The sequence below is a fragment of the Panicum virgatum genome, chromosome 7N (assembly GCF_016808335.1).
Source record: "Panicum virgatum strain AP13 chromosome 7N, P.virgatum_v5, whole genome shotgun sequence".
NCBI classification, from domain to species: domain Eukaryota; kingdom Viridiplantae; phylum Streptophyta; class Magnoliopsida; order Poales; family Poaceae; genus Panicum; species Panicum virgatum.
Window position 1 is genome coordinate 2,480,042 of NC_053151.1, and position 12,059 is coordinate 2,492,100.

The 12,059-nt window shown below is 45.7% G+C and overlaps 1 protein-coding gene across 1 annotated transcript; it reads left to right on the forward strand.

The window, feature by feature from the left end:
• The first annotated feature begins 2,131 nt into the window (after positions 1 to 2,131).
• On the forward strand, positions 2,132 to 2,907 carry LOC120681969. The gene is made up of 2 exons (XM_039963669.1): positions 2,132 to 2,269; positions 2,431 to 2,907. The coding sequence occupies exon 2, from the start codon at positions 2,472 to 2,474 to the stop codon at positions 2,781 to 2,783; it is 312 nt and encodes a 103-aa protein (XP_039819603.1). The 5' UTR covers positions 2,132 to 2,269; positions 2,431 to 2,471; the 3' UTR covers positions 2,784 to 2,907.
• The last annotated feature ends 9,152 nt before the right edge of the window (positions 2,908 to 12,059 follow it).

Below are 12,059 nucleotides of genomic sequence, written 5' to 3' on the forward strand. Positions count from 1 at the left end.
TGCCGTGGAGCCGTGCTTGGACTGGGAGTTGGGGTGTCGCGCCCATGCCTGAGCTGGCCTCGCCGGAGACAATGCGGAATCGGCAGCAGAAGCCCTCGCCCGAGACGATGCGGCATGACGGCTTGCAAATGAGCACGGCGCGGAGGAGGCTCGTGGGGTTGCCGGGCAGGAAGCGGACGCTGGACCCTGGTTCGCTTGAGGGTGCGTCTGGTGGGCTGGCTACTGAATAAACTATTTTGTGGCCGGCTACAGAGTATACTCTCTGTATAGACTTATTTTTTTCGTGACTGTGCCTTAGCATGTTTTTCATTAAGAAGAAAGCAGTTTACAGCACAATCTTGATGTGGCCAAAAAGAGCTTGACCAACACAAGAGCACAAAGAACTAAAAATAGAGAAACACTGAAGAAACGCACAAACAAACACAACACGAGTCAAAGCAGCAAACAGCACAAGAAGGTGTAGGAACCCACCTACCTAACCTACCCTAAAAAGACCTAAACAACTGGACTAGCAAAAGATAGATACACCGCCGAAGACAAGGTTACCTAAAGGGAGCCGCATACAACAGAGGTTGCAAAGCATCCACCCAAGTAGCACAAACCAGGACGGCAAAGCATCCGCCAAATCATACGGCGGCAGATCCGCCAGGATGACACAATGGTGGCAAAGCATCCACCCGGAGCAACAACCCGAATGGCAAAGCATGCACTCGGAGCAACGGTGGCGGCAAATTATCTGCCAGACTGCAGCAACCGGAGCAACCAAGACAAATCCCAAAAGAGCGGTGGCACGAATAGCGCCATTAGCAACCTTGCCATGGCTTCCAAATACAACGCCTCTAGGGAGGGGAACGACGCAATGGCGCTGCCATTGCACGACCTGCACAGTCTAGGTTTTCACCTTGGAAGCACCAATGGTCCGGTTGGGTGGGGGAGGGGGGCAAAAGGTTGACGCCTCCACGGAGGTAGGCGATGCCCTCGTACGTACGCCGCCATCAACAGCCCGCAAGCGGACAGGCTTTCGCCTATGCCCCCACTCCCAAGAACGCCACCGAAGGAGCTCGAGCGCACACCGCCACAGCGCAAAGCCGCCGACCCCCAAATGCCACTGCCACGCAGCAAGAGAGAGCCGAAGAGGCCGACGAGATGGCAGGGAAACCACCGCCGAGCGAGGAGGCTGCAGAGCCGAGGCAAAGTGGAACCATCCACGACCGTGGCCACGCGCACCAACGGCCACAGGCCAGGCCGGCGGCAGCGACCGACCCCACCGACCGTAGGGACGAAGCCGCACAGATCTGAGCCAAAGGAAGGCGGATCTGGCCGACCCCACGGCACCTAGCGGCGGCGGGCAGACCTCCAGGGCCACCGGCGCCCGGCGGCGGCCACCACGGAGGGCGGCCAGAAGATGGTGGGAGCAGACCCAACCAGCTCGGGAGCATGCAGATCCGAACCGAGGGGTGACGGATCCGGTCCCCAAACGGCAATGGAAGGCCACACCAGCTGGCAATGGAAGAGCAGACCAGTTGGTGATGTCCATGGCAACCTAGGGTTGGCGAGGTAGAGTGGGAAGGAGAGATGGGGAACTGGAGAGAGATGGGGGAGGGGAGGTGGCCGCCGCCGCCATGGACTGGTGGCTGGCGGTGACGGCGGCCGGCAGTCGGGGACAAGAGGGGCTAGCGGCGCACGGCGCACTCGCCCCCGCATCGCCCTCTCGAGCGACCCGGGGTCAGGGGCGGTTCGGTGCCGACTGAGGTTTTCTCTGTATAGACTTATTATTCCAATATATGTTTGCTCGGCATTTGTGGCCCCATACTTGTACAACAAAAGCTGCTTCTTCTCTTTCACTAAATATTCCGAACTGGCGGACAAAGCAAAGCTAGCTATGGACATCACATGCTTATACTTTTATGAAAGCTGCTTGTTCAGTTCACTAGGCATATATTCCCAACTGCCAGGCGAAGCAAATCTAACCAGCACTTGCCCCCACAGGGCCTCTATATAATAAGGCATGCGCATCACACATGCATCGCCACAGCGAGCAGTGCACACCGTCATCCTTGTAGCCATCACTAGTAGTGATGTCGATGCTGAGCTCCTACACCCTCCTCAGCCTGGCTCCGGCGTTTCTCTCCCGCCCCCCTGCAGCTCCGCAAACAGCCGGCGGCGTCATCGTCGGTCGTGGCTGTCCCTTGGGCCCCATGCAAGGTGTCCCGGGCTCCTCGCTTGGCGTGCTATTCGAAAAAGAACACGTACGACATCCTACCCACCGGTAAGCTGTAGCTGGTGTATAATAGTACCACGTACTACGTACGTAGCAATGTAGCATATAAATTTCTAAAGCCTAATGAACTTCATTTACCGATCGTGTGTGTATTATATATATACCTAGCATTGTAAATAAAATAGCTTTTTATTTCGAAATTTGGAAAGCCCTGGTGCACCCATCAGTCGGCGATCACGGCAACTGGAAAATGGCCGAAGACAAGGACCACATCACCCTCGACTTCAACGTGGGACGTGAGACGGAGGTGAGTGAACTGGAGGTTGCAACGACCAGGGACCAGGCGCTCCTGGTCATCAGGTACAAGGGCGACAGCAGCGACGTCAACAACCCGGCGGCCTCGATGGACGTCCGCTTGCTGATGCCTCCAGGCTACGACGGTAACAAGGTGATGAAGGCGGAGATCCTCTCTGACGGCTGGCTGAAGATTATCATCGCCAAGCCTAAGCAAGAGCCCACCACGACAAAAGTCACTAAACAAATTATAGACAAGTCTGATTAGCGACGGTTGAAACACCATCACTACTAGAAAACGGGCCAAAGGTACCCGCTGCTTTTGCAGCCGGTACTAATGCCACGCAAAAGCAGCTGGTACCTTTGGCCAGCGATGATCAAAGATAAGAGGTTTGGTACCGAATTAAAGCATTACCCGATACCAAAACCCCAGAATAGGCACCAGTTGGTGGCACCAACCGGTGCCTAAAGGGCTGACAATGGCACCGGGTTTTGCCATGACCCGGTGCCACCACGTGCCCACAACAAAGGCATCGGTTGGTAACTTCAACCGGTGCCTATGCCTATTGTTTGGCACCGGTTGTTGAGCACCAACCGGTGCCTTTGAGCCACGCCTATAAATACCCCAACCCCTCCCCCCTCCAAGCTGCCGTGAACTCACTGTTCATGGTAGCTGAGCGAGGGGAGGAGAGGCGAATTTTTGTTTTTTTTTCAAAAAAAGTTATTATTTTTCTCCATAACTTAGCAATTAGTTTTTAGAAGTAGTTATCACTTAATTTAGTTTATACATGTGATATTTATTTTTAGTTGTAGCATTTTATTGTAGTTATATGCGTTATCAATTTATTTGATATGTGAATACTATCAAATTATTGTATTTATATGTTTTATTATTTTATTTGATAAGTGAATAGTATCTAATTTTATTTGATAAGTGAATAGTATCTATTTATTATAGTTATATGCATTATCAATTATATATTTGAATTCAAATTTTGTATGGAAATATTATCAATTACATATGCAAGGGTGCTTTATTTAATTCCCGTCAAAATTCCAAAACTTTACAAGATTCCACATTCGAGATGCATGCTGCTCCAATTCTAGACCCGCAGCTCAGCTAGGCCAGAAGGCCACATGCGTCGTTTCTTGTACAAAAATATAAAGTTCCATATAGAAAAATAAAGTTTTTACACAGTCATGCAGTCAGAAGGCCATATGCATCATTATAATTTTATAGTTCAGTTTTATTAATAGCGTATTCAATGTTAGTTATAAATTGGTAGTATAAATGAACTATTTGTACACTACAATGATGTATATAAATGTATTGTGGACCCAGATGAGTCGGCAATGGATGTACATGGCCGACCAGTGTTCAAAGGAGTTCATGGATGGCGTGCATGAATTCATAGAAGCGGCTGAGAAACACAAGTATGGCGGTTTCGTTCGTTGTCCATGCAAATTCTGTAAGAATGAGAATGATTACTCATCATCAAGAACCATCCATAGTCACTTGTTGAATAGTGGTTTCATGACGAACTACTATGTTTGGACCAAGCATGGTGAAAGAGGAATTATGTTGGATAATAATATAGAAGAAGAGGACAGGATTCCTGACTTTGCAGACAATTATAATGTCTTTTTCAATGACACTGCAATGGGTGAGCTTGAAGAAGATACTAAAGGATACGTTGTAGAAGATGATCTTGGTCAAATGCTGCGCGAAGCTGAGTAAGGTTGCGAAACATAAAAGAAATCGAGAGATCTGAAGCGTATGTTGGAGGACTACAGAACATTGTTGTACCCTGATTGCAAACAAGACCAAAAGAAGTTGGGTACGACATTAGAATTGTTGCAATGGAAGGCATCAAATGGTTTGTCTGACAAGGGCTTCGAGGAGTTGCTGAAACTTATAAAAAACTTATTCCCTGAGGGTAACACCTTGCCGGCGACAACATATGAGGCGAAAAAAGTTGTTTGTCCTTTAGGATTAGAGGCATAGAAGATACATGCTTGTCCTAATGACTGCATCCTATATCGAAGTGAGTATGAAAATTTGGATTCATGCCTTGTACGCAACGCATGCCGGTATAAGATCCCTCGAGATGATCCAGGCGACGTTGAGGGGATGCGTGTCAATAAGAGGGTGTCTGCCAAGGTGATGTGGTATTTCCCTCTAATACCATGTATGAAACGTTTGTTCATGAACAAAACGAATGCTAAATTGATGCGATGGCATAAAGAAGAATATAAGCAAGAAAATATGTTGAGACACCCCGTTGATGGGTCGCAGTGGAGAAAAGTGGACAGAACATTCCCAATATTTGCAAATAATGCGAGGAATATAAGGTTCGGCTTATGTACGAATGGCATGAATCCTTTCGGTGAGCAGAACAGTGGGCATAGTAACTGGCCTGTGACACTCTGTATATACAACCTTCCTCCCTAGTTGTCTATGAAGCGGAAATTCATTAAGATGCCGGTGCTTATCCCCGGCCTGAAGCAACCCGGTAACGATATAGATGTGTATCTGAAACCACTGATTGAGGATCTTCTATTGTTGTGGAAAGAGGAGGGTGTTCGTATGTGGGATGCGCACGTAGAGGATCATTTTAACCTTCGTGTATTACTTTTTGTAACCACCAATGATTGGCCAGCACTAAGTAACCTCTCCGGACAATCCAATAAGGGTTATAGGGCATGCACCTATTGTTTAGAAGAAATCGACAGCTCGTACCTCAAGCACTGTAGGAAGATCGTGTATATGGGTCATCGTCGATTTCTTCTGATCAAGCACCCATTAAGGAGGAGGCATGCTCACTACGATGGAGAGGCAGATCATCGTACCAAGCCTAGGTCAGTGCAGAGTGATGACCCAGCAGTTTGAAATGGTGTTTGAAATGGTCAAAGATATAAAAGTAGTATTTGGAAAAGGACCCGGCAGTAGATCAGTGCAGAGTGATGACGGACGTGCACCTATGTGGAAGAAGAAGAGTATTTTTGGGAGTTACCTTATTGGGAAGTCTTAGATGTCCGCCACGCAATTGATGTGATGCACCTGACAAAAAATCTTTTGTGTGAACCTTCTAGGCTTCCTTGGTGTCTACGGTAAGTCAAAGGATACATTGGAAGCATGGCAAGATCTTCAACGTATGAAACAACGGGCAGCCCTACATCCAGAAAAAAGGGATAAAGGATGTCATTATCTAGGTCCTGCATGCTATACTCTTAGTAAGGAAGAGAAGCAAAGTATGTTCGATTGTTTGAACAGTATCAAGGTCCCATCAGGTTACTCTTCGAATATAAAGAGGCTACTGAACTTGAAAGAGAAGAAATTCACATACGTAAAGTCCCATGACTGTCACGTGTTGATGACGCAATTGATTCCAATTGCACTCAGAGGTATTCTACCAGTTAATGTTCGAGCAACAATTATAAAGCTATGTTTGTCCATCGAGTTTAAGCAGGCTACAAGAGGATGATGTCCAAAGTTTAGTCAGTCTTGAAATGATATTTTCTCCATCATTCTTCAATTTTATGACGCATCTTCTAGTTCACCTGGTCAAATAGATTGGTATTCTCGGTCCTGTTTTCCTTCATAATATGTTCCCTTTTGAACGATACTTTGCAGTCCAAAAGAAATACATTCATAATCGGGCTCGTCCAGAAGAAAGCATTGCAAAGGGTTACGTCACAGAGGAGATCATTGAGTTTTGTGTTGACCAATGTTTTAAATAGCGCGCTATTTTGCTGCTATAGCGGTGCTATAGCGGCGCAAAGAAGCTCACGTGACGCGGAAGCTCTTTTTTGCGCTATTGGCGCTATGGGCGCTATAGCACGCTAAATCAGCGCTAAACGCTATTAGCGCAGTAGCGCGCTATTTTCCCTCTATTGCTGGACATCCCAAACATGCCAAAATCAGCAGCCTAGCTCGGTCATTAAAAAAAGGCCGGCCCATTTTGGCTTGACGACTTGACCCCTTGAACCCACGGTGGCCTTGAACCCTAGCATTTGCTTCGTATCCCAAATCCTAGCTACATGGGTCACGGCGGCAAGCGCGAGCAGCAACTGGGAGACGATGGCGGCAGCTGGGAGACAACGACGGCAGCTGGGCGAGCGCGGGCAGCAGCTTCAGGTCAAGAGTATGTACGCAGCAATAAAATGATTCTTGCATCCTGCTTCAATTTTGTCATCTACCTACTGTCGATTGAATTGGAATTAGATTGTTGCTCCATTGTTGATTGCATTGGCGGGCAGCAGCAGCTCCATTGTTGAACTGTAAACAAATAGCGCGCTATAGCGGCACAATAGCGCGAACAATAAGCTAATGCTACTGCGCGAAGCTGCGGCTATAGCGCGGCCATAGCGCCGCTATAGCGGCAATAACGGTCAGAACAGGCTACCGCTAAATTCGATAGCGCGCTATTTAAAACCTTGGTGTTGACTATGTGGAAGAACTCTACCCAGTTGGGATTCCAGTATCACGTCATGAGGGGCGGCTGATTGGAAAGGGCACACTTGGAAGAAAATCAATAAATACCACAGATTATGCCACGTTGAGCAAAGCATATCTCTCAGTTCTACAACAATCAGCCTTGGTGGCTCCATACATGGAGGAGCACATGCAAATTGTGCGAAGCATATACCCTTTGAATTCTGAGACATGGATTACAAAACATCATAACGATACATTTGCCACCTGGTTGCAGAAGGAAGTCATGGCCAACGATCAAATTCATGAGCAGCTAGCTTGGCTGGCTAGGGGTCCGGCAAATTCAATCCTGATGTACCAAGGATATGAAATTAATGGTTACACATTTTATACAAGAGCCCAAGATAACAAGAGCACCAATCAAAATAGTGGTGTCCGTATAGATGCCACCGACTTTTGTGGCCAAACGAACTCATATTTTGGTTACATTAAAGAGATCTGGGAACTCGACTATGGGCCGTTGAAGATTCCTCTATTTCATTGTCAATGGGTTAAACTCACAGGAAAAGGTGTCGATATCGACGAGTACGGAATGACAATGGTAGACCTCAAAGAGCTTGGCTATCGAGACGAACCATTCGTCCTAGCTAAAGATGTCACTCAAGTTTTCTACGTGCAGGACATGTCTAGCAAACCGAGAAAGGACAAGTCCAGGAATAAATCAAGTTTTGTAGGTGCCGGAGATGAGCCAAAGTACCATATTGTTCTGGCAGGAAAAAGAAAAATTATGGGAGTCGACGATGTCACAGATGAAGAAGAATATAATAAGGTTGAAGATATGACTCCGTTGGCAGTGGAGGTTGACACAAGTATTCTTTTAGCCGAAGAGGAGGCTCCGTACGCACGTCATGATCATAATGAAGGGACGATTGTAAAGCAAACCATCGTTAATATTCCCTTAGTTGAATGATTATGTCTTGTAATATTTTCTGTGAATATTATCAGATTTATTATGCAATGAATTAATTTATTATGTAATTATTAGTTTTATTATTCATTTAAATAATTTATTAGATAATAAATAGAATTATTGTGCATTTAAATGATTTATTATGAAATTACCAGATTTATTATGCAATTATTAGATTTATTATGCATTTAAATATTTTATTAGGTAATAAATATAATTATTGTGCATTTAAATGATTTATTATGCAATTATCAGATTTACTATGCATTTAAATAATTTATTACATAATAAATAGAATTATTGTGCATTTAAATGATTTATTATATGATTATCAGATTTATTATGCATTTAAATAATTTATTAAGTAATAAATAGAATTATTGTGCATTTAAATGATTTGTTATGCAATTATCATATTTATTATGCAATTAAATGATTTATTATGCACTAAAATGATTTATTATGTAATTAAATGAATTACTATTTAATTATTAGAATTTCTAAATAACTCGAACCCATTCGTATTCGCTCTCTAACTCACTCACGCGTTCGCCGTCCCTCGACCCTCGACCCCGACTCTCAACCCCGTCCCTCGACTCTCGACCTCGACCATCAACCCTAGACCTCGACCCTCAACCCTCAACCCCATTCCTCAACCCGGTTCCTCAACCCCGTTTCACGACACACACTCCCACTAACACACACTGTCTAATACACTCTAACACACACACTCTCTCACTAACACACACAGACACACACACAAACACACCCTAACACTCTCTAACACATTTATATAAAGTATCGACCCTTGACACACACACTCATTCACACACACTCACACACTGACTCACACACACACTAACTCTTCTCTCTTTCTCTATCCCACTAACACACACCCACACACACATTGACTCACACACACACTGACTCACACACACACATTCACTAACTCTGTCTCTCTTTCTCTGTCCCTCTAACATACACACACACACACTCTCTCTCTCTCAAGCATGCATATTTGTTCAAAGAATTGAATTCTCCTGCTTCATTTAAGGATGGACACATACTCTAACATATTTTTACGGTTTCAGTTAAGATGGACCCCTTCGGTGATGACGAGGTCACCAAGCAATACATATTGGACGCAATAAACGAAGATACGAGGGCCAAAACTACCCAGTTAATCGCTGAAGAAGATACTCGGACAGCTGATTCGTTCCTGAATATGTCTGGAGATGCCGATGAAGAAGATGATGACTTTGCGCTGCTGCCCAATCAATAGCAGCATGTTCCAGTACGAATCTTAAAACTATATGCATGGTGACTTCAGTAGATTAGTTTTGCGATTAACATATCTTTTCTGTAATTTAGTCAACCTCCGCATCGACTTCGTTGAGTCAGTCAAAAGGGAGACACTGGCCAACCAAGAAAATGGAGGGAAGACAGGTCATCACAGAAGTGGACGCAGAGGGCTGTCCAAGTGCTCCAAAGGCTGCTAGCACAAAATTTGTCAACCAATGTGGGGTTATTGTTCGGGCAAGAATTTCGATCACCACAAGACTATGGAAAACGAGCAAACCCGAAGAACAGCAACATGCCGTGCCTGCACATCAGAAGGAAATGTTATGGGCAGAACTCAAGGATATGTTCACTCTTCCTGAAGGAGTTGACCAAGAACTTGGGAAGAAATGTGCCTTGAAAAAGATGGCCCTTGCCTTTGTAACTTTCAAGAAGAAGTTGTACATCAATTACATCAAGAAGGATAAGGAGCCGAACTGGGACGATCTTCCTCAGGTTAAACCATACTGGGAGGAGTTCAAACAATACAAACTATCAGAAGAAGCCCAAGAAAAATCCGAACAAGCCAAGGTGAATGCAGCAAATAAGAAGTACAGCCACCACCTTGGGGCTGCCGGGTACAAGAAGTCAGTTAAAAAATGGCAGAAGATGGAGCATGACCGTATGGATAGAGGCATCAGGCCGATGACTTGGGATTGGCTGGATAGATCTAAGTGGTGGTTATTTTTTAATGGTGTGACTCCAATCAAGTTGGATGGAAGTTTGGTCGTGCCCGAGCATATGCAAGAAGTGTCCCGCGATCTAGTCGCTGCAATAGATGAGACCCAACAAGGAACATTCCAGTCTCAAAGGGAGAATAATGAGCTGACAAGGGCATTAAAGAATCCGAAACACCCTGGACGAGCCCGCGGCATCGGCGTGGTCCCATGGAAAGTTGCTTAGGCCGGAGATTCCTCTTACAAGACTCACCAAAAGAGCAAAGCCGAACAGGAAGAGAAACTTCGTGCCATACAAGAAGAGATGAACAGGAAGGTTGCGTCCATGGCATCTCAAATGGACGCCGGGGTCAATGAGGCAGTGCAGCTAGCTCTGAGACAAAGGGGCACTCCTGGGTCGCACCCGCATGTTGTGATAAGCCCGGCCTCTTAGCGACGCAGCAGCTATGCATCCACGGTGGCGCCCGACGTACAAGCTGAACAGCAACCCTAGATTGAGCCAATGGCGGTAGATGACTAGAGGTATCCAGTGGACAATGTCACCATGCCGACACCGTGCGAGCTTCATGTGCGAGCAAGAAATATATCCATTCATGTCGCATACGGGTCAGCCCTGCCCCTGAATCCTTCTACTACAATTCATGGAAGGTCGATACCCCCTGGCTACACCTCCATCACAGTCGAGCAGATAGTTGGAAACAATGGAGATCTTGAGCTTGACTTCGTTGGAGGGGATGGAGAGAAGACATTGGGAGACGCACTGCACGGGGTCGTTCTATGGCGCAAGGCTGACATCAAACTTACTGCAAGCACAACGGCTCCCGTGCAGACTGACCGCCCGTTTCCACAGCCTCCCTCACCGCCGTCTCCACAACCACCTCCTTCACCACCGTCTCCGCCGGCGCAAAGGGCCACGAGTACTCCAACTCCTCCTGCACCAGAAAAAGGAGAGAAAAAGACAGCATCCCTCCCAACGGCTAGACCCTCAAAGAAGAAGCAGAAAACGGTTGAAAGACAATTAACCTACAAGAAAACCACTGAGGAGTTGGAAGAGGAGACTGCTCGATATATAAAAGAACAATTGAAGCCTAAAGTCCCATCGCCGAGGGAAAAGGTACCTCTAGAACTAGGGAAAAAGCTTCTCGCAAACCTAGACAACCCACCAAAACCAAAAAGCTTACCCTCGGACTATGATCGTACTCTGACAAAGGCACACAAGGTGAGAAATCTGAAGAAAAAATGTGGCAAGACCATTCCTTAGCTTGGCACACAACAAAAAGAACTCGAGACCCTCCGGGTGCCAAGGTTGCCACTCCTACACCCGACGGAGGTACAACTCCAGGCGGACCTACAGGCCACAATATTTCTTTCTGAAACTGGATTAACGCTAGAGGAGGCAACGGGGCAAGTGGAGGCGGAAATCCCTGTCGCTCCCGTTATTACTCCATTACAGCATGGAAAACCTTTTGTCACTGAGGAAGAGGAGAAAAGTCTAGGCACGTAGATATTCAATTTGCATAGATGGTACCTGCGAATGTCGAATGACGAAGGGAAAATGTTTGGAGTCAAGTATCGTGACCATGATTTGTTCCGCGGGGAGGACGACTTCTGGGTGTACTTCGTAAATTTATATCACATTTACCATCGACAAGCCCTCGGCGCCTCTATCATCACCATTTGGATTTTGTAAGTATCACTTACCTCTACATTAATACTTTTTGTTAATAAGAACATAATTATATGTGTGTATTATAAAATTTCTATTGTATCGTTTAGATAGGAGACCCAAAGAAGCCGAAAACATGGATGGCACCATCAGATCGGCTTCATGTCTCCTTTGCTAGTCAACTAGAAAGTGCTCAACGAAAATTACAAGGAAACTTGCCAAAACATGTACGATTCGTTGACTAGGGAAAATTACAAATCCTATATATTCATACCATACAACTTTGGGTAAGCCTTGGTCGACTCAATCCTCTGTTATACTACTAAATAAATACTAAGTCGTCTAATGCATATATGTATATATCCTATCTATATTTGCAGTTATCATTGGATTTTACTCATTCTTTTCGTAGATACCGGCAATCTTATAGTCTTTGACTCAATGAGAAATCCAAAGTC

Excerpts from the sequence above, each read along its gene's own strand:
- LOC120681969 (XM_039963669.1), top strand. The coding sequence starts at position 2,472 with ATGGCCGAAGACAAGGACCACATCACCCTCGACTTCAACGTGGGACGT.